The 23,104-nt window shown below is 39.1% G+C and overlaps 1 protein-coding gene across 2 annotated transcripts; it reads right to left on the reverse strand.

Annotated features, from left to right (window-relative positions):
- Nucleotides 1-4,134: 4,134 nt before the first annotated feature.
- PTP4A2 (protein tyrosine phosphatase type IVA, member 2) lies at nucleotides 4,135-21,474 on the reverse strand. Of its 2 annotated transcripts, XM_014549523.1 has the most exons (7): nucleotides 21,389-21,474; nucleotides 19,914-20,615; nucleotides 16,457-16,549; nucleotides 11,676-11,806; nucleotides 10,608-10,682; nucleotides 5,979-5,985; nucleotides 4,135-4,230 (listed from the first exon to the last, which is right to left on the reverse strand). In XM_014549523.1, exons 2-7 carry the CDS (start codon nucleotides 20,007-20,009, stop codon nucleotides 4,150-4,152), a joined length of 483 nt encoding a protein of 160 aa, XP_014405009.1. In that variant the 5' UTR covers nucleotides 20,010-20,615; nucleotides 21,389-21,474; the 3' UTR covers nucleotides 4,135-4,149. The 2 variants fall into 2 exon arrangements, with proteins under 2 accessions (XP_014405009.1, XP_005878396.1); XM_005878334.2 differs by lacking the exons at nucleotides 4,135-4,230; nucleotides 5,979-5,985 and adding an exon at nucleotides 8,853-9,602 and having other exon boundaries at nucleotides 21,389-21,411.
- Between the last annotated feature and the right edge of the window lie 1,630 nt (nucleotides 21,475-23,104).

Below are 23,104 nucleotides of genomic sequence, written 5' to 3' on the forward strand. Positions count from 1 at the left end.
AAATTGTATGTTACTCATCCTTTTTATCAGTGAAATTTATAGTACACTAATATATGGGTATGTATAAGTATATAAACACACACACATACACACATAATTGTTTTCGCCCAGACATTGTTCAACTGCCTGACTACATCAGAGCAGAGCAGTCACTCTCATGGAATGGGTCATTGGGGTTAAGGTAATCAAGGCCTTCAAAGCTGAGGGGCTAGAAGAGGCACTGAGTTTGCCCAGGAAGAGGGAATGACTAGGGGTGGGCCTTCAAGGCCCAAGGAACTACATGCATTGAGAGATGGGGAGGGTGGCAGAGGGGAGCAGCAATAAAGGACAGTGGTTGTAACAGCCTGATGATAACTGTCTCAAGCTGGTATCACCCAAGGACAGAAGAGCAATGGTCTGGCTGTGGCCCTGGAGAGCTGACTCCTCATCTCCCATTGGCTTTTGTGGTACCTGGGTGATGGAACAATGAGTAGCCTCCATATTTGAGGCCAGAGAAAGCAGTGTCCTCTGGGGAGAAGTTGGTTTCAGTTCACAAGGACAGCTCCCACATAGTGAATGCAAGGGGAGTATAGAGCAGTGATGTGATCAGAGTTTCTAAGTTAGACATTTTAGGCTAGAATTCTGGCTCTGCCACTTACTGGAGGTGTGATACTGGGCAAGCTACTTACGCATTTCTGAGCTTTCCTGTCCTAATCCACCTACCACTCTAAAGATAATATACTTAAGACACTAAGCACAGTGCTTAGCACATGGTAAACATTCAATAAATTGTCAATATTGTTGTGACTACATTAGTGAAAAAGCAAGATACATAATTCTATAACTACAATTATACCTGGGGGTGAGGAGAAAAGGGGAAAGGAATCTACATATATAAAAAGCCAACGACCCTCAATGACTGGTTGCTATGACACCCACTGTGGCCAGCGAACCCTCCCGATCAGGGGGCAGGGCCCACAGCCAACTGCCTGTGGCCCCTCCCCCCAACCAGCTCCACCCCTGATTGGCCACCCACCCCACTCAGGAGCAGGGCCCGCCAGCCAATAACCCTCAGCCCCTCCCCGCAGCCAGCCCAGCCCTGATCAGGCCCAATTGGGGTGGGCAAGCCGGCCAACCTCCCACTGTCTCCTCCTCCCCCGCGCACCCCCCCCCACAGGCCCGGCTCCAATCTGTCCCAATTGGGGCCAGGCCAGCTGGACCCCACCCATGCATGAATTCGTGCACTGGGCCTCTGGTACATAATAATATTAATAACAATTGTCCCGGGATGACAGACCAATGAGGGATTTTTCTTCACCTCCTCTGTATTTCCCAAAACATCTACAACAACCCTATTTTTTATTTCATTCTGAAAAAAAAAAGTATTTTTTAAAGCAACGATTATGCATAAGAAAGAAAATCTTCATTAAAAAAATTTAAAAAGACCAGTGTTGTCTCCAGGCATTAGAAAATAAAGTCTTGTGTGGCACACACAGGCCTCTCACGCAGGCAAATTATTGCAAAAGACAGAAAAAACACATGCAGAATTTAGCATTTCCAAGTCACCGTTTTACTACTGAAAACATTGATAAGTTCAAAGGCTGTCTTCTCTTCTCTATTGCGTCTCATCCTCTGACTTCTACATTTCAAGAGGACTGGTAGTGATGAATAAAGGTGCGATACATTCATCTAAACACCTAACATTCAAGTCTTTTATTTATGCAATTCATTAAAATTTTACCTGTTATCAATCTTAGGGTTCCAGGTGTTAATGGCAACTCTAAATGAAAGTCAAATGTAATCGTTTGCATAAAAGCATTAGAAGATGATTAATTGGTATTTTCATGCAGCAGTGATCTATTCTGCACTCCTAGTGCTGAAAAAAATTTTCACTAAAAACATTTACCTACATGAACCCTTATGAAGTTGCAAAATGTTCTTGTTTCATGTACTCAGCTACACTGATAACATCTTCATTTGGGGGTCGTATTTCCTAGTTCCTGATTTTAAAAGGCATTGCAGTTGGGCACCCTAGAAAATGAGGCTGAGTTCCACGCCTTTCCTTGAATATTTATGTGTTCTGTTCCAACAGGACAGTAGAGATGAAATCGACTGGTGTTAACAAATTCCCATTTGTATATTTTAGCATGATATGAAAAATATACTCCAATTTCAAGGGACCTACACTTGAGTTGCCCTAAAAAAGTAAGTCACGGGGCTTCGGTAGAGAAGTGTTTTCAGAGAAGTGATTTATCTGTGCTGAATAAAAGCTGCAGCACTGGCAGCTCCGATCCAGTGATGACGGCTAAAGCATGCGCAGGCAGGTTCCCGAAAGCCTCGCAGGAATTTAGGCCACATGTTAATGCACTAAAGATAAAATCAATTTGAAAATTTCTTAAATCAAATACCAATCCTGGAGTAATACTCTATGTGCAGGAGAACCAGCCAGCGGTAATAGGGAGCCAATTATAAGCCATAAACCACTCTGCTCAGATGACCTGGTTTGTTACTGGTAGGGCCCATTACACACAGTTTGCACAAGTTAAATCCACTTGTAACCAGACAAACAATGGGTAACCGTGCTGCCGTCACTACTCGAGCCAATGAAGCAGAGACAGGGTTGAATCATATATGAGTGTTTGTTCCAGTACTGCCGGCAGCATGGGAGAGCAGCAGGTCAGCCACAGAAATCTGCTCTGCACCCCACCATGAGCCAGTTGCTTATATAGTAAAAGTACGAAGAAAAGGTAGGCAAAAGGGCAGTTTACTGATATGCAAAAGGACTAGGGGTCTTCAAAGGGCTGAGTGATATGCAAGGGTTGGGGTTACCTGGGGAAATGGGCAGTTAACAGGTGAGCAGGCTGGAGTTTTGCAAAGGCCTGCAGGTGTGCAAAAAGGGCTGGGGACCTTCAAAGGGCTGGCGACTCTGGTTTCTGCAGCAAAGTTGTTAATCTTTTCATGATAACAGGCAGCGCCAAATGGGGAGGAAGGGCTGCTTCTCCAGGTCAGCTCCAGCCAGGGTAGAGTGTGCCTTCTTTAATCAGAATAAAACAATCACGGTGAACAGAGCATGATTCATATTTCTTACAATACTAGCTGGTTCCCCAAATTCTATTGCTGCCCCCTTTCACGCTGACTAGACAGAACTGTTATACACAGGCATGTATACACTCCCCACACACACACTCAACATAGAGATGCAGCTCAATTAACAGGGACTCCTACTGTGTGCAAAAAACATAACATCCTGAACATAACATCTTTCCATTCTACTATTGCCATACAGCTGAGCAGGTAAGCGCCGATTTTAGAATCAAATGGGCCCAGATTCCAACACCAGCCCGGCCACCTACTTGTTATTTCATTTCTGTTTCCTCCTCTATAAAATGGGGATAGCGAAGAGAAGCCAGTGAAGATTAAATGAGATAATAAGGCAATAATAAAATTCTGAGCACAGCCTTACTCGGCACATTTTGGCTAATGTTAGCCTCTGTTCCTCCATCTTCCTGACAGCCCTGACCCCTGAACAGCAAAGGAGACAGAGGCATCACATTGTCACACTTGCCAGTGAACTCCTCCAGGGTGGTTGCAAGGCTGCAAGCAGTGAGGTATTCTCATTGCTTTCATTTGCATCGTGTGATCTGCGGGAGGAACGGAGGTGGGGGCGGTTTTACAAATCTTTCCCCACACTGACCAGATATCCCCGTTGTGGTAAATTAACCCTTTGAAATGCCAATGCAGATCTACTGGCCACCTTTTCATGTAACCTGGGCTCTGGTGGCTAAAAGGAAAGAAAGTCTTCTACCCTCTTCCTCTGTTGCTCCCTTAGTTGAGGCCCCAACACTTCTGTGCTTGCTTACTGCAAGCCTTCATCAGCCCACCATCCTTTCAGCATCTGCTCTCTCCAGTTCATTCTGATTCATTCCACTGATGTTTATGGCATGCCTAGCACAAATCAGGCACTGAGTTTGCACAACTGGTATGACATCTAATTTAAGGAGCTTCTTGAATAACCAAAGCGAGTGCCAGATGGGCAGCTTTGTGAACACAGATCTGACCATATAGCTCTGGCGTTTCCCCATTGCCCAAAGCAGAGATTGCCAACTCGAGACCCTGATTCAGAATGGCCTTGGTGTGCCTGGACATAGACAGTCTGAATAAATCACATAGTTAACTCTGATGTTTCCTCTTGAGATAAACTTTCAAATTTCTTGCTAAGATACATAATATCCTCTGCAGTATGACTCCAACCTTCCCAGCTGCACCAAATCAATTTGGCCTCTACCTAAATTTCGCTTTCACTCCTTACCACACTCCAGCCATATTACCCACTGCTGCTCCCTGACATAGCAAGCTCATCCTTCAAGTTTCTCATACTGTTATGCACACTGATTAGAAAGTGTATTGCCTATTGCTGTAGCTATTCTTTTCCACTTTTATTTATATTTCCACTAGAATTTAAGCCCTACAAGGGTAGACTTGGTCTTATTTATCACTATATCCTTAGTGCCTAGAATAGTGTACAGTATGTGGCAGTTGCTCAAATACTCACCAAATAAGTCATCACTCTTCCTATAGGTACTTCAGTCGCAGTACGGAATAACATGCTATTTGTATAATCCCTTCAAATCAAGGTTCTATTGGTTAAGAAAGTGAATCAAACTGCTTTAAATAAGGAGCAAGGGAAGGGGCAGAGACCACTGAAAGAACGCTAGAAGCATACACCTAGACCCTCTGGGAAGTGGAACTCAGAATTTGGCTGGAGCTACTCCCGGGCCATAGTCTCTCCATTTTGCTTCCCTAGGCTGCTGCTCCCTCCTCCTCCCTCTGGCATGTCACATATGACTCAACACATGCCCTGGCCCTGCTGGCTCCTCACATCCAAGAGTCTCCCTGAGTTGAAACTGAGAATCTGGCCCCTGGTTAGCTTTGGGCCAACTGTATCTCTGACCCAATTAGTTGTGGCCTTGGGGGTAGAGAGGGAGGCACAAGGAAGGAGTGTATAGTATTGTCTCTAGACTCTGAGTCTAATGAGGACCAAACCTGCCCAGCACAAATCCATACCCTCCAGAGAACAAACATGCCATTTCTCCCAAGTGTGCTGGGCTCATTCAACTTCCACTCCCTCATCTTATTTCTTCTGCCTGAAGTTTACTTCCCCTACAACATGCTTATTTATAAGTGTACAATTCAGAGGCACTTAGCACATTCACAGTCATGTAACCATCACCACTATCTAATTCCAGGACATTTTTAACACCCCACAGAGACCACATATCCACTAGCAGTCATTCTCCCCACCCCCACCCCAGGAAACCACTAACATGTTCAATTCTCTCCAGTATACATCAGAAGTTGGACCTCAGCTGACATGGTTCAGTGGTTGAGCCTCAATCTATGAACCAGGAGGTCATTGTTCAATTTCCGATCAGGGCACATGGCTGGGTTGCGGGCTCGGTCCCCAGTGTGGGGCATGCAGGAGGCAGCCCATCAATGATTCTCTTATCATTGATGTTTCTCTCTCTCCCTCTCCCTTCCTCTCTGAAATCAATAAATTTATGTATTATATATTTTTAAGAAGTTGGATACTGGACATACTGGAACTGCTGGGTAATCTGACAACTGTAACTTTTTGAGAAACTGTCCAATTGTTTTCAAAAGCAGCTCCACCACTCCACATTGCCATCAGCAATGTGTAAGGACTCCAGTTTCCCCACACCCTTGCCAAGACTTACTGTCCATCTGTTTTATTATAGCCATCCTCATGCATGCGAAGTACTATCTCATGCATCAACCTTTTCTACCTCACACTTCAAAGTCCAGCTCAAATATGATCACCATGGAACTTCCTCATGTGCTCCAGGGTAGGTTTAATAACTCCCTTCTCCACAGCAGTCACTTATGCTTCTATTAGTGCCCATTCATTCAATATTTACTGAGCACAGACTACATGTCAAGCACTATTCTAGGTGAAGATACAGTGAACAAAAAAAAAAAACAAAAAACCTGTGCCCTTGTGGAACTTATTCTGACAGATGGTACAAAGGTCTACTTTAAACACAGAGGTCATGCCCTGGCTTGTTTGGCTAAGTGGATAGAGCATCAGCCTGTGGACTGAAGAGTCCCAGGTTCAATTCCTGTCAAGGGCATATGCCTGAGTTGTGGGCTTGATCCCCAGTAGTGGGCATGCAGAAGGCAGCCGATCAGATTCTCATCATTGATGTTTCTCTCTCTCCCCCTTTCCCTTCCTCTCTGAAATCAATAAAATAAAAATTAAAAAAAAAAAAAAAAAAAACAGGGGGCATGACTTTAGCCAGCAAGTTCAGTTGCGTAAGAGCATAAGTGCAGAGGTGGCATATTAAACCAAAAAATTAAACCAAAAAGGGAATTGAGCCAGGCAAGTCCATATAATGAAACAAGAGATGGGGCAATCTGTGTAGCCAAAAGTGACTGTAACTAACCATGGGACACTGAATCTAAGCTGGATAATGGACATGAACTGGGAAATTAAGAACAGGTGAATGGGTCAATGAATTATAAGTCACACAGTACTGTAATCACTCACTCTGTTTATGTCTACATAGCTAACTCCTCTTCTAGACAGGTACTCCAAAGTGGGATGTCTTTTATTTTCATTCTTGGTACTTGAACATGTAAGTTCGTTATCTAAATGGATGGATGAAATGCTTACCAATGGTATAAGGGAAATTGCCTACCTCCAATCCTATGATTATATAGATTTTCTCCTCCCTCAGTTCTTTAAGAGTTCAAGTAAAAAGTTGCAATGCTTCATCAAAACCTATGGTATAAACAAAGTCCTTTGGAATGAGACAAGATGCTGAATTCCTAGTGTTGTGCCCAAGAACTGAACCAGAAAATGTAGCAGATGTATCCCAGTAAGTTTGCCCTTACTGAACACCTGGGTGGCATGAAATCTTTGAACTTCCCAACCTCTAATTATTTCACCTCCTTGCAGTAATTAGCAGGACCTAAAGCAGACCTTAAGAATACCAAGTTTTCTAGGGAAGCAAATGAAACTCAACCTGGAGTGGAGAACAAATGCACAAACAAAGAGCATGTAAAATATGTTTATTGTTCTTTAAAAGGGTTCAGGGTTTGGTTTTAAATCAGGCTGCACACCTTTCATCAGTCTGACATCTCTCTCACCATGTCAAACTGGCTTCAGCTAGCAATACTTCATTAAGTCCAAAAGATAAAAAAAAAAAAACACCTTAATTTTGAGGAAGAAAATCCAGTTCTGAGAACAATTAACATTAGTCTGCAATTTAAAACAAAATGAGGGCTAATGTTTCATGTTGCTTTACACACTCTTCTCCTCATACAGAACCAGGAATGTAATTTTCCTAACTCAGGCAGGCACTGATACTGGTAGACACTGCACGCGTGCACGTGCACACACACACACACACACACACACACACACACATACATACACACACACACACACACACACACACACACACACACACACCTATTTTTCTGTCTCTCCCTGTCTCCCCCTCCCCCCAAACAACAAAAATCAGAGCATGTCAAAGGAAAAAGGTTTGGTATGATATTGATCAAAACCCTTGGAGTCAACAGTCTATCTGAACTTAGAGAATATTCTGTTTTGATCTTGGGCCTATATTAAAGGAATCTATTGTCATGTTCTGAAATAAAGAATTTTGGATAGTACCATCATTTTCCACTTTAAAATCCTAGAAACAATTCCAAAAAGCATTATTTAGTTTTGTTTTCTGGGATGGGGGAAGAGAGCATCTACAGATTTTCATTTAGTTAAAGAGCTCAAACAACTCCAGCATAGGAGATAGGCAGTTCACAGAGCCAGCCAACATCTGAGGTATCACCAGTGACAACATCCCGGTCCCTTCCTACTGGCCTAGCTGATCCTAACAAAATGGGAAGTTTATGGTTCTGCATAGCAAATTCCAACAGGACAAGATGACCCTAAACCTTTATTCAAATTCTTAGAAGCAGAGCACTAGGAAGTGTATAATATTTAAATGAACAGTGCAAGAGGCTCTGATGGTGTCCTTCAACTTGCTTTGTCAATACAGCCTGGTCACAAGTGCCTTCCACAAAAGAGCAGAACAATGGTTTTCTAGATCAGCACATTGAACCCCACAAAGAATCAGCAAAAATGACAACAGCAATTTCACTAGCAACACAGTCCTTCTGCTACTGGTTGGGCTGCTTTACATCTCTCTCCTACCCTGTTAGGCCTGTGGACACATACTCACTAGGCATTGTTGGTTTTATCTCATAAAGAACCTAGTAAGAAAATAACAAGGCAATCAGTGGTTAAACTAAACTGTACATATAGGGGGCAGTTTGGAAAATGCCCATAACAGGCATTTTCTCAAGTCCAAAATATTGTGTCTTTGCTATTCCATTACCTGTTCCTGAAAATTCAGAGTACAAATAAGTCCTAAAATAAAAAATTTTAACTACCAGCATTCTCTGACATCATTAGACAGAAAAGCAGAGTAATGCTACATACAGCCCACAGTTCTACAAGGTGTAGAAAGTGTGCTAACTCTCTGGACACATCTTTAGTGATGAACTGGAGTACTCCCCTTCAGAAATCAAATGTTTCTGGAATACTCACTTAGCTTCATTAGTTGGGAAAGAGAAGAATTCGACTCTCAGCTAAGTTCTTTGAAAAAAGAGACTCCTCTTAAAATGCCACGTCCCCCACTAACTTACCAAAACAAAAACCCAAACAAAAAAAGGCTCTTGGCTACTTTGCCTAATGTTGTATAGAGTTTTCAAGGAAAGAAACTAACATGAACACTCCATCATCAGTAAAAACTAAAAACCACCTGGATCATATAATATATATATGCCACTGCTTTTTTTTTTTTTTTTAATGTTTTTTGTTTTTTTCTAAAAGTGCCCAGGTGGGCTTAAGGCTGCCAGACTGCACGCACATCTACAGCAACAAGGGCTTCTCCTATTCCATCTACAACTAGTATCAGGGGGGAAAGAGGGATGGGGAAAAGGAAAGAAGAGAGGAAAATTGTAGCCCCCACCCCCTAACCCCAAATAACAAAAAAAGAAAGAAATTCCACAACAGGGAGATAGACCTATGTGCCAAGCATAATGGAAGAGTGTGCTCCCCAAAGAGAAGGTTATGCACAGGCTAATGTTCTGCTGGTTTTCCTTAGAGACCTATTTTGAAAAAGTTTAAAAAGACAGGAGATTTTGAAATAATTCAATCCTGGCAGAAATTCAAACTGCAACACTAAGAGCAAAACCATTCTCCACTGAAGTAATCCCTTTTTTCTTTCTCTTTTTCTTTTCTTAAACATTTTATTCGTGTTATAGAGGGATTTCTTTTGTTTTTTGTTTTCCAATCATTAGGAGAGTGGTTGAGGAGTACTGAATCCATCACCACTTTGATGACACAGTCAAGATTCCAGATTCACATTTCCAGGTACCAAGAGTTCCCTCTAAATGCCACAATCAAGTCAGCCTTCGTTTATATTTCTTTCTACTGAACACAGCAATGCCCATTGGTATCTCTGAAGCGTAATCGCATCTTAGGTCGGTATTTCTCCAGGTAAAGCAGCTGTTTGGAATTGAATGCTCCCCTTCTTTTTCTGAAAATACAAAATGGCAAACTTTATCGTGTACAAAAAAGAGCTGCCTTATTCACTGAAATGCATTATTTATGGCCTAAGGCCATTCTAACACCACAAAGCCGAAAATCAACATTTCCCATACAACATCACTTCTTAAGTTTAAATCAGAACTTTCTGTGCCTTCTGAGAAAAAGGAATAGACAAATTTTCTTTGCTGACTCTCACTACTCTTGTTAACCGTTTAATAAACATCAGAATGATTTATCCCAAGTCATCTAATATACTCTTTACCAATTAGCTTAACATATTTTTCAGATTAGAATTAGTAGCAAGTATTTAGGATGCATGAGTATTTATATGAAGCAGCAGGCACAGATGGCATTTCTTGAAATATGTTACCTTCCTAGAGCTGCTACCATTCATTTCATGCCGTCATTAATAGTCTTTTTCTTTCTTTCTTTCTTTCTCCTCTTTTTTAAAGAAAAGAGGAAAGGCTAAGAAAATAAATGGCAAAAAATTCTGGACAGCAAAATATCATGGCCTATCACTCCAGACTGAGGCCAAGATTCTGTCTGGACACTACCATCCTGATTTTATGCCTAAACAGGTCACTTATGAGTCCCAGGTGATTAACTGCTCCTCTACAGATTCTGGTTTGCCTCTTGGTCATAGAAATTGCATTTTAAAGATATTCTGGACATCTATTAAAAGAGACACAAGATCACTAAGACTCTTCTACCTAGCTATTCATTTTAAAGATTCCTAGATAGTCAAGTCATATACTGGACATATTCTACAATGTCCACATTTGCTGCCTAAATTAGATATCCTTTAAATCTGGGAGCTAGTAGTTTTACAAGTCTCTTTATCATTGGCTCTTTCTGATAATCAATCTTCAAACAAACAAACATTTTAAGCCAAAGGCAGCAAGTTATTCCAGACTAGGAATGGATACTTTCCATAATTCCTTCCTCTTATATGATCTTGCTTTATGTGTTTCTGAGTATAAAACTTCATACTTACTGTCTTATAAACTGAACTGCATCTTCATACTTCATTCCACATTCAATCAAAGCAAGTGCAACCAGCACAGGTGCCCTGCAGAGAGAAACTCAATTGTAAATATGCACACATCTTTAGAATTAAATTTTAAAAACCAGATTACATGTTACCAAAACTCTGATATTTATTATAAATCAATTTTAATATCATTTCCTTATCAATTACTAAAAAGATGCCAGACTTCAACAAAATCCTTTTCGTGAGCTAGGAGAGGGTCAGAAAATTGATAATTAGAATCAGTCTCAATAAAAGTATGTACTAGTATTTTTAAATATAACAAAGGAAATGAAGTGTTTTTTTTTAAAAAAGTCAATTATAGGGCACTGATTTTGGACTACCTAAATTAACCCAAGTCAAATTAATAATACTACCTTTGCTCTTCAAGATAAGGACTGAAACTTAGAAACTTTACTATACTATAAAAAAAGGAAAACAACAAACAAAAGGGCTAAGCAGAGGTAAGAACCTGAGTCACCACTACCTGCACTAATGTTTTGAGTCAAAGTACACATCATAAATTGACCTTTAACCTTCTGTTGATGAGTGTTGCAACACCATTCCATGCAATGCTCAAGGAAAAGGTTTTTTTAAAAAATTAAAATTACTTTTCATTCTCCATTAAACTCCACATCTCCTTTCAGGAGTTTAAGTTCAGCCATCTGCTCTCCACCTTCTAACTTCCCACACATCTCAATCCAAAATTAACCATGTACAGATTTTTTTAATGTTATTGCACATTTCAAAAGCCTGAACCTTTGGTTACTTGGTACAGCAAGAAAAAGAAAACTGAATTAAGAGTATATTTTTAGCTCAAAGATTAGACAATTACATTAAGTCATTTTCAGAACAACTGAACCACCACCCACTAAATCTAGTATGGCATCAGACAACCAATGAAAACACAAAAAGCAGCTTTTGTTCTCATTTCCTTTCCTTTCAGGCAATTAAATATTTAGTGTAATAAATGAAAATTTCTACCCAAGTGAAATATTTGATAATGAATTCACACACAAAAGGGTAAGAACTTACCTTCCCAATCCCGCAACACAATGCACTGCAACACAGCAACCTGGTTCTTCACGAAATTTGGTTTTTAATAGGTTTAGCCAATCATCCACTATCTGATTAGGGGGTGGCGCACCATCATCAAATGGCCAATCCTGGAAAGAAAAAAATCTTTCATTTAAATTGGTATTTTCTCTAGGATTAACTCCTAATACTGAATAGCTGCACAATACAGAGGGCGGGCCTACTTGAACTAACTATACCATATATACCTATTCTTAATAACAGGATTCTGGTCACTGCTGAAAAATGATCCAAGATAGAAATTCAAGTGTGTCAAATAACTTAGCCTTCTTCAATGAAGTGTAATCTGTGTCTAATTTTATCTTATGGAAATCTCTTATGATAGTGATAAGAAATTAATATTCCTCAAATATTTTGTCTGAAGCAATCTGTAAACAGACATAGAGAAAACTGTAAGCCCAAACAAAGTAAGAGAAGATACACCTGTCGATATGATTTAAAAGTACACTCTGGCAAAGAAGTATACCAATAACTGGTATCTTACTGGTCTCTACAAATATTTGTGAGGATTATCCCCCAAACAGTTCTAAGATATAAAGTCTTTTCTTTAGAGAAAGGCTCTTTGATAAAAAATCTCCAATAGTTAGCATACCATAGCAGAAGCATACTATCGTCTTTGTGCTTATTTATACATATTTAAAAGCCATGTAGCAAATATTTTTAAAGCTTTGCCTAAATTATACATATCTCATTGAATGAGCACAGTGCCACATATTAGGGTCCCTAAGCAAACGGAGACCTCTTTCTTTCAAGTATCCCTTTCTTTTTATATTCATCACTAGAGGCCCGGTGCACGAAATCTGGGGGGGGGGGGGCAGCCAGGGTGTCCCTCAGCCCAGCCTACACCCTCTCCAATCTGGGACCCCTCAGGAGATGTCCGACTGCAGGTTTAGCGGGATCGGATCTAAACCGGCAACCAGACATCCCTCTCACAATCCGGGACTGCTGGCTTCTAACTGCCTGCCTGCCTGATTGCCCCCTAACCGCCTCTGCCTGCCAGCCTGATTGCCCCCAACTGCTCTCCTCTGCTGGCCTGATTACTCCCTAACTGCTTGCTCCCCGACGCCGGCCTGATCTCGCCCCTAACTGCTTGCTCCCCTGCCAGCCTGATTGCCCCTAACCGCCTCTGCCTCGGCCCCCACCACTGTGGCTTTGTCCAGAAGGAAGTTGGACGTCCGGGAGGAAATCGGACGTCCGGAAGATGTCTGGTCAACCCGGTCTAATTAGCATATTACCCTTTTATTAGTATAGATATGCATGGGTTGGTCTTAATTAAAAAACAGCCAGGTGATTCTCTTCCTTGCTACCTTACAAGAGGTCCTAAGAAACCAATACAAATCAGCTTTGAAGAAGGAGGAAAGGGGACTCACATTTTACATATCCTCTTTTCCATCTAGCTTCAAGGACAGAAATGTAAAAACACCGGAAATTTTTTTAAACATTAAGACTATTCTAATGAAATTGGATAAAAACACTTTAAGATACTAGAGAAGGAAAAAGAGAAAAGTGACAGAGCATTAAATTGATTCTGCACTCATTATTGGCACCACTAAAACACTTCATGTAGCCCATTAGCCATGACAGTACATTATGTTTGATTTGTCAACTACACCCCATAATTAAAGGGCTGTCAGTGTTATCATTATAAATGTCACTACAGTTTAACTGTAAATAGCTATAAAACCAGTAAGTACTTTAGTTGAGAGTTTACTTCCTCTAATAATACTCCCTAAAATGCACCTAGTTAAGAAACAATAACACAAAGCATGCTTCACTTACTCAGACAAGCAGTAAACAAATTCCAAGATTAATTTTAAATGTCCTTGTTTTTTCAAGCTTAAGTTGTTAGCCCTTTAATTTTTTCTAATCATAGCTATTTAAAACAAAAGCCTAGATTTAAAGGCCTGGAATAAATCCCGGACCTACCAGCATTTTCTACAAATTAGTTCAAGTTCTTTACTTCATTTCTATTTCATAAAGATATTTATCAACATTACTGACTCAAACAGACTACAGTCAATCCACAGTTCATTTTCTCACCCTGCCATCTGTCAAAACAAACTAATTTCTCATCTAACCAATGGAAAACACAGTAGACCCCCAGTGGGTGCCTGAAACCGCAGATAGTACAGACCCTATATATACTATGTTTTTTCCTAAATGTACAAACCTATGTTAAATTTTAATTATAAATTAGGCACAGTAAATTATTAACAATAAAACAGAACAATTATAATAATATACTGTAATAAAGGCTATGCAAATGTGGTGTCTCTCTCTCTCCAATAATTTTTATATTTTCAGTCCAAATCTATTCCTAAATCTGTGTAATGATCTCTTATTTGTTGGTGTTACTTGTTACTAGGCTGAAGGCTTTCTGGTGCAACATTTGCTGTCAATTGGAACATTTTCTGTTCATGTCTTCCACCCACAAATTTAATATTTCCATCTTAACTAAGCACTCATACACTGGCTATAACTTTTGCAGTCTGAGGTGCACAGCAAAACTAGCATAAATTTTTTTCCTTCTTCACACTTCCACAAAGATAGAAGACTCATTCCTACTGTGATCATAGCAACTTCAGCCTACTTTTTTCTTTCCTTATTAAGTGGAGAACTTTCACCTTTTCAGTTAAAGGAAGCATATTCCAGCTTCTCTTTGGCATATCTGAATTGCCAGTATCACTATTTTTGCACTTTGGATGGGATGAAGCAATACTTCATCATACTACTCAGAATAGCACACGATTTAAAATGTATCAATTGTTTATTTCTGGAATGTTCCATTTAATATTTTAAGACCACAGTTGACCCCACAAAGTAACTGAAACCATGGAAAGCGAAACCGCAGATAAGGGGGTCCACTATACTTACAGGGGAAAAAACTTCAAAAATTCAGCCTAGCCCTAACCGGTTTGGCTCAGTGGATAGAGCGTCAGCCTGCGGACTCAAGGGTCCCAGGTTCGATTCCGGTCAAGGGCATGTACCTTGGTTGCGGGCACATCCCCAGTAGGAGGTGTGCACGATGCAGCTAGATGTTTCTCTCTCATTGATGTTTCTAACTCTCTATCCCTCTCCCTTCCTCTCTGTAAAAAATCAATAAAATATTAAAAAAAAAAAAATTCAGCCTAGCTTCAAGAAGTAAAATTTGGTTTTGTTTAAACACAGGGCTACATCAGAAGTTAAAGTTTTGTTTGTTTTTTTATGTGTTCTTATTTTCCCCCCATTGACTCCTTCCAGCCCGGCCCCATCCCCCACCCCAGGCCTTCAGCACCCTATTGTCTGTGTCCAAGAGTTATGCATATATGCATACAAGGTCTTTGGTTGATTACCTCCCACCCACCCACCATCCCATGCCTTCCCTCTTGAGATTCCGCACTCTGTTCCATGCTTCCATGTCTCTGGATCCTCTCCAATCATCAGTTTGTTACTTAGATTCCAGATATGAGTGCAATCATGTGATACTTGTCTTTCTCTGACTGACTTATTTCTTGTGTTTGTGTGTGTGTTCTTAAACACCGGGCTACATTTTACACATGTTTATACTTATCCCCAGTGATTTCCAGCCAGGAGAACTTAAAGTCATTTAGGAATGAGAATGCAAACAAATTACTACCATGCCATACTACTCAAATACATCTGAGTACATAGTATTCTTTAAAAACATAATGTCTGGCTATTTATTTCTTCTATTTTCACCCAAATGAAGGTGAGGACACTTTATGGATCAGATAGGAGATGACTACCTTACCAACAGGACATTTATTTTCTTTGCATCAACAGCCTTCCCAACTACTGACTAATGCAATAAAGACTACAAAACTAGCTCTCAATAAAAAGTAAAAATATAACCCGATACCAATATCTTCTTTATTTTCTGCCTCATCAACTACTAAAAAAATCTCCAGTTCTCAACCTACTTCACTACCTTCCCACAATCAAATCAAATAGCTCTAAAACACCTAAGACTACAAGGTCATTTCATTACATGCTCCTGCAATTTAAATAACTATTTAGGGGAAAAGGTATAAAATTTTGCCTAATATGAGGCTCCTGCTTTGTATAATAAAATAGCATATATTGAGGCTAGGGAATATTTTAATTTAAATTAATTTCAATCACTTTTTGTTCAAACTGAACTATGAAAGAAATCTAATCACACAAAAGCTTAGAAACCTAAAAAAGTATCAGAAACTAGGCTGATAACTGTGGAGTAAGATGCCCTCTCCTTCTCCCTTCTTATCCTCTTCTCCCACCTTTTTGTCCCCTACAAGTTAACTACAAAATACTAAGTAACTAATTTGTACTTGCAAAGTAAGAGAATATTTCCATGTGACTTAAGAATGTCTGATGGGGGGGAAAAAAAGAATGTCTGATGGAAATTTTGTTTTGTTTTGACTTTGTTAGAGTCAAACTGGTAGCCTGGAAACAAAAGCCAACTATTGCATTAATTTCCTAGAAAAACAAAATGCAAATTAACTTTTTCTTAAAATAAGTATTCACTAAATTTTACTTTTTATTTATTGAAAATACCCTGCAAGTGTAGACTTTAAGAGCACAAATGAGCAAAACTGCCAATAAAAAAGAATTTAAAGGTTGCTATGAACACTGTATTCTCCTAGTATAAGCTCAAAAAGCAAAACTACTGAGTTCCAAGTTTTATAAAATATCTGAAAGGTACAACTTGTTTGTAATGAAAAATTAAAACACTACACACTCACTAGAACATGGATTCCTTCTTTTTCAACTGGAGCTTTATCGTATGTAGCATCACAAACTCGAACCAAAGTTGTCACTCCATACTTCTTAAGTTCCTTTAAAGAAAAATAAATATAAGGTAATTTGCTTTTAGAATCTGTGACCAAAGCTTTAAAAATTTACTATTTTGAGTTGAAACAATGAGACATTATTCTTCAATAAAAACCAAAATCATTCTCATTGTGGCAACATATATAATGGACACTCTTGCACTCTCAGTAGAAATATCAGTAAGACTCACCTTTGTAAAGGGCAATTTAGTAGCATAACACAAAAACTTTAAAAGAACACATATACTTGGACCTAGAAATTCTACTTCTGAGAATTTTCACTAATGAAATAATTAAAGATATACACATTTAGATGCCAAGCATGTTCAGCACAGTTTGGAATGGTAAAAACCTGGAAACATTAATGGTCTGAACAAGGGAATGGTTAAAAGAAAGTATGGGTTAGCCATACAGCATACTATAACAGCTATGAAAATAATACTGAAGAGGTTGGGGGGAAGTTTTATTTTAAATATGACCCTATCTATTTGTAGGATCACAGAAAGAAACATCTAGAAGGCAAGTATTAACAGTTAAGTTTTTTTTTTAAAGAAACAGTGTTTATATTATATATATACTAGAGGCCTGTTGCACGAAGAGATTTGTGCAATAGGCCTTCCCTTCCCCTGGCTGCCAGCACCAGTTTTCCTCCAGCACCCGGGACCCAGGCCTTCGCTGCTCCAGCCGGAGCCTTCAGTCTTCACTGCTCCGGCCAGAGCCTTTAGTCTTCGCTCTGCCGCTTCGCACCTACCTATGCAAATTAACCGCCATCTTTGTTGGGTTAATTTGCATACTCTCCTGATTGGCTGATGAGCGTAGCGGAGGGATGGTCAATTTACATGTTTGTCTATTATTAGGTAAGATATACTAGAGGCCCAATGCACGAAATTCGTGCATGGGTAGGGTCCCTTGGCCTGGCTAGTGATCAGGGCTGGTCAGGGCCTTCTGGTTGCCGGCTGGGGCCTTCCTTCATTCCATGGTGCCCCCTGGTGGTCAGCGCATGTCATAGCGAGCGATTGAAATCCTGGTTGAACTTCCGCAGGACAATTTGCATAGTAGGCTTTTATATACACAGATTTTTTAAAATTGATTTCAGAGAGGAAGGGAGAGTGAGTGTGAGAGGGAGAGACAGAAACATCAATGATGCGAGAGAATCATTGATCAGCTGCCTCCTGCACGCCCCCTACTGGGGATCGAGCCTGCAACCTGGGCATGTGCCCTAGACCGGAAATGAACCCGGGACCCTTCAGTCCACAGGCCAATGCTCTATCCACTAAGCCAAACCAGCTAGGGCAGGGGTGGGCAACCCCTGGCACGCGTGCCAAACATGGCACACCAGTAACTTTTGCTGGCACGCGAAACCCTCTCTTATAATCTTCCGTTTACAATTGTGAATCTTTGTTCTCAGTGATGAATTTTGTTAAGTCTCATAATAGGAGTAGCTGGACGGATTAAAGTAGTAGCTCATGCATATCTCTGAAGGTCACGAAATATAAACCTGATGTAAAATCTCTGTCATCAGTGATGCAGCAGCCAAAGTCCCACTGATAATATCAAACGGAGTCATAAAGTTTTCTGTCGGACTATCAGTGTACATGTATACATTAAAAAATAAATGTATTTTTCATCATCACATACTGTGTTTTTGTCGCTCGAATGAATTTTATTATTTCTTCAAGGTTCTTCACATACGTACACCTTAAGAGATATCAAGTAGGCATATCGTGTACTCAAAAAATTAGGGTTGGCACGCAGAAGAATTTTGAGTCAGAGATTTTGCTGGTTTTGGCATGCACTCACAAAAAGGTTGCCCACCCCCGAGCTAGGGCAACAGTTAAATATTTTTAAAGTGTCTTTTGCTTATCTGTATCTTCTGATTTTTATTTAGAAAATACTTACTGTTCTTTTTTTTTTTTTAATTTAAGGAAACAAAAGTTATTTTGAAATTAAGATTAAAAAATGGTATTATATTACAAAGCCAACTAACATACAAAATAATTATGGCCAGAAGTCTTGCTCCTTTAAAAACTTTCCCACAATAATGCCTAATACAGTGACTACCTATCTTCAAGGGACCACCATCTTTTTATAGTTGCAGGAGGACAGTGACTTCTGCCACTTTTGGAATCTATGGCCAAGGAATCCACAGGCTGAAAATAGTATCACATAATTCAGCCAGGCTTAAAGGTGACTGATCAACCTAAGGACACAAGCCTAGAATCAACTTGTACACTGTGCACACAAAGTTAAGGAGCTTAGGGCTTATTAAGTATAAATAAGCAGGAACAGTGATATCATGTTTGGTTATCTAAAGAGTTATTTTAATTGCTAAAGGATTTTATTTTTCACAAAAAGGCTTTCTTATAAAGTATGTTCAGGAAAGTTGTTAAGTATTATAACTAAGTCAGTAATTTTAGTAAGTTTCAGAATACAAATAAAATCCCTTTGAAATGAACTTCATAGTAGCCATTCATTGGAAGGTTATGGTAGAATTTTTCATGGTAAATATTTGTGGCCTTAAGCAAGTCAAAACCTTTTTTGAACTCAGTTTTGCCATTTGAAAAATTAGAGGGATAGACTTAGAATCCCTAAAAGTTCATTCAGCTCTCTAAGTCTATTCCATAAAATACATCAATAGAAATCACACTGAGACTGAACAACCAGGGAATGATTAAAAAGCTTACTCATATTTGAGTAAAGTACATGCTTTCCACTAATAATAGAAAAAATGAAGGATCTGACAAAAATGCTACCTATAATACCTTTCCTTCCCCTAAGTTTCTGAACCCTTGTATATAATGGCTACTATTTCAAGTAGTTCTGGGGTAGCTTTTCAACAAAAGTGGTTAGAATATTTGAGGTAGACACAGGTTTTAGTGTCAGAGACAGTTCTGCTATGTACTGTGTGCCTTCAGGCAAATTACAAAATTGCTCTGAATTTCAGTTTCCTCATCTGTAAGAGAGAGATAATAATAGTACCTATACCTCACAGGGTTATTGAGAAGAGTAAATGACATACTGTATGAAATTGCTTATTGTAATGCTGGGTAGAAAGTGTTCAGTAAATGTTAATTATTTTTATTATTGAAAGTATAATCAGAGAACTAATAATGTAGAAAAGATATAAGAAAAAACATAGTACTAGATACTTTCTAAGGTCCCCCCAAATTCCATAAATGTTCTTTTAAAAATCTGTTATAATTAATCTAACCCATTAAAAAAAAAAAAAAAAAGACTGGTAGGATGACCATCATATGCCAATCACGGAAATAAATGGCTTTGTGATAAGAGATTTCTTTATAATGGTGTTAATTTTAATGGGATTTTACCTATATATCAATCCAAAAAGTACACCATAGTATAATCTTACCTCTGTGAACTTGTTGAGGGTAGCATTGGTAGGGTTGTGAGTAATCAGAAAACGCATGTTCTCATAGGAGATCTCCACAGGGGCTGGACGGTTCATTATGGCAAATAAAAAGTGTGAGCGTGCGTGTGTGAGTGAGTGTGATGGGGAAAATGAAAACAAAAAAAAAAATCAATAAATCTTGAAATGTTTCACAGCAGAAAACATTAAAAAGACCACTAAAATGCCTATTATCAATCAGTGTTTTCTCTATTCAACGTGTTTATTCTTTAAGTAGCTTCTCTCTTCAAGATAAGCAGAAGTATTCAGAATCCACTTGAATCCAAATTCAACTTGGGCCTCAATGTCTGCAGATGGATACCTTCGGACTCCAAAAACATCCAACTACATACAAAACTTAAGCAGCCTTTACTACATTTAGGCACTAGTGAGACAAGTTAAAAGTGTAGATTACTTTCCACTTTTGTTTACTTGATGCTTAATTTTACTGGAGTCATTAAAAGAAATATGCTTGCAATAAAAAAAAAAAAGCCAACTATTTCTGAGGCCAGTCTCGGTGTCCAGAGTCTTCAAGGCAATATTAATTATGGCACATAGAACCCCCCAAGCTCACTTGTCAGCAAAAACGCTGTGCTGAGCCTGGCAGAAGTCTGCCCTCACACTCAGAATCGCCATAAATGTGCAACGTATATTCCAACGAAAAACCTGGAAGAGAAAAGCATAAGTAAAATGAACTGGAGGTTGATAGCATTCATAAACACAATGCTCAAAAGTCAAGAACACATTCTTTATGAGCCTGAAGACATCTGAAATGTCACCAATTCTAAATTATTGCCATCTATAAAGAATAGGATAAAAGTATATACCAAGAGTTTTAAAAGCTAGAGATTCAAGTCAAGCTTGTCTTTCTTTTTTCAAAACACGATCCAAGAAGCAAAGTTTCTGTGCTAACAAGATTACTTTTAGCCCTGGCCAGTGTAGCTCAGTTGCTTGGGCATCATCCTGTGCACTGAAAGGTCACCGGTCTGATTTCTGTCAGGGCACATGCCCAGATTGCAGGCTCATTCCCTGATCCCCAATAGGGAGCATGCAGGAGGCAGCCAATCAATGCTTTGCTCTCACATTGATGTTTCTATTTCCCTCTCCCTTCCTCTATAAAAATCAATTGAAATATTTTCTTAAAAAATATTATTTTTAACTCGCCACCTACTGGGGATTGAGCCACAACCCAGGCATGTGCCCTGGCCAGGAATCGAACCCGTGACCTTTTAGTGCATGGGACAACACTCAACCGAGCCACACTGGCCAAGACCACAAGTCATCTTTAAATGATTTAAAGATCCTTAAAGCAATCTTCCCTCCATGGACTCTTCATAAAGTTTACAACGATCTCCTTTTTCTGTTTTGATGGTAAAGTCTTCCACATATATTCTTTGTTTCAAATAAGATAAATCTATAAATGGATAGAGGATATTTACCAAAGCTCCACTTTGAGGATTTAATTATTTCTATCTAAAATATATGCATTTGACCCCAATTAGGATACTATTCCATAAAGTACTTCCTGAAAAAAATTTTCTTTTCCTCACAACTCTGAGTAGTTGTTACAACCTATGAGGAATGAGGAAAGAGGATCAGAAAAGTGAAGTGACTTGTCTAAGGTAAATGAATTAGTTGAGCCCAAATTCTAAACCAAGTCTTCTGTTAGTTCCATGTTTTTTCCAGTGTACCATAATGTCAGCTGACTCAACCAATGTGTAAATCCCATCCTCTCATTTTCTAGTCCAGTTTACCTTTTTATTATTTCTCATCACACCTCTAAAATACAAATGCATTTAAAGTTCAATTCACACAGCATTCTCCTGCCCAAATATGTATTAATCCCTACCAAAAACAAGGCAAGAAAAAGAAGTGGCAGAATTTTAATATTATTTTAGGCCACTGCTATGAAACACAGTAATCTTTATAGCTGGCTCAGTCCAAATGTCAACATAATCATAACTTCCTCTGGAAATAGGGACAAAGTCAAGTTCTTTCACTTGCCTCTTTCTTAAGCCTCCAATAAATGCTTATTTAGAAGTCCCTAAAAAAGATAATTGTGATCAGACAGAAAAAGACATAAAAGATAATGACTATAGAACCATTTTCAGGAAGAAACTGAAATATAGATTAATTCAAGCCTATTCATCTACCCTCAGTCTTCTTTTTATGATATTCTTATGGTATTTTATTTTGTAAGTTACATACTTGTGATGTTATCACCATGGACACGCACAAAACTAAAACATTCCTGAAATATGAATGACAGATAATTCAAAATGGCATTCTATGAACATCAATAACTCAACAGAATGAGTTACCCACTACAGTAAATACACAAAACTTCTACACTCAAACTAAGAAAATATACATCTACACTCTTCCCTTCTTTTTTTCTTTTTTAAATCCTCACCCAAGGATATTTTTCCATTGATTTTCAGACAGAGTGAAAGGAAGGAGGAGGGGGAGGGGGTTGGAGGTGGGGGGAGAGAGAAAGAGTGAGAGAGAGAGAGAATCAACATGAGAGCAACACATAATTGATGCCTCCCGCACATGCCCCAGGCGTGGGATCCAACCCTTCAGTCTTCAGGTTGATGCTGTAACCACCTAGCAAAACTAGTGAGGGCAACACTCTTCCTAACTCATAATTCTAGCTGTAACTCCAAAACACAGCCACCTTAGATTACACATTTCATATAGAGTACTCCTTGTACAGTCAAGAAATTTTAAAGCTGGAAGAAACAAGGAATAAATTACTCTGACCTTAAAAAACAAAACAAACAAACAAAAAACATGATGTTTGGGCTTAAGAGAAGTCAAAATGACAGGCAGATCAAAGACAACAGCTGAGGTCTACTAACTCCCTATTTATTTTTCCTTCAATTTTATCTAATGGAGGTACCCACATATTTAAGTCACACTCTTTTTCATGTAAGTGTAACTTTTCAAATATTTGTTTGGATATTCATCTGAAACTCTGTGACCTTATAATAAGGGGAGAAAAGATTAATAAGGTAACTACTCAACAAACAATGGTTTGCATGCAGTGCAGAGCAAAACACAAGGAAATTCTAACCTGTTTGAATCCCCTTGGTTTAATGATGTTATCACAGCTAATTTGTGTCAGCTGAATAAAGGCACTGAAAGACCTGCAT

Source organism: Myotis brandtii, unplaced genomic scaffold, assembly GCF_000412655.1.
Source record: "Myotis brandtii unplaced genomic scaffold, ASM41265v1 scaffold555, whole genome shotgun sequence".
In the NCBI taxonomy this organism is placed as follows: Eukaryota; Metazoa; Chordata; class Mammalia; order Chiroptera; family Vespertilionidae; genus Myotis; species Myotis brandtii.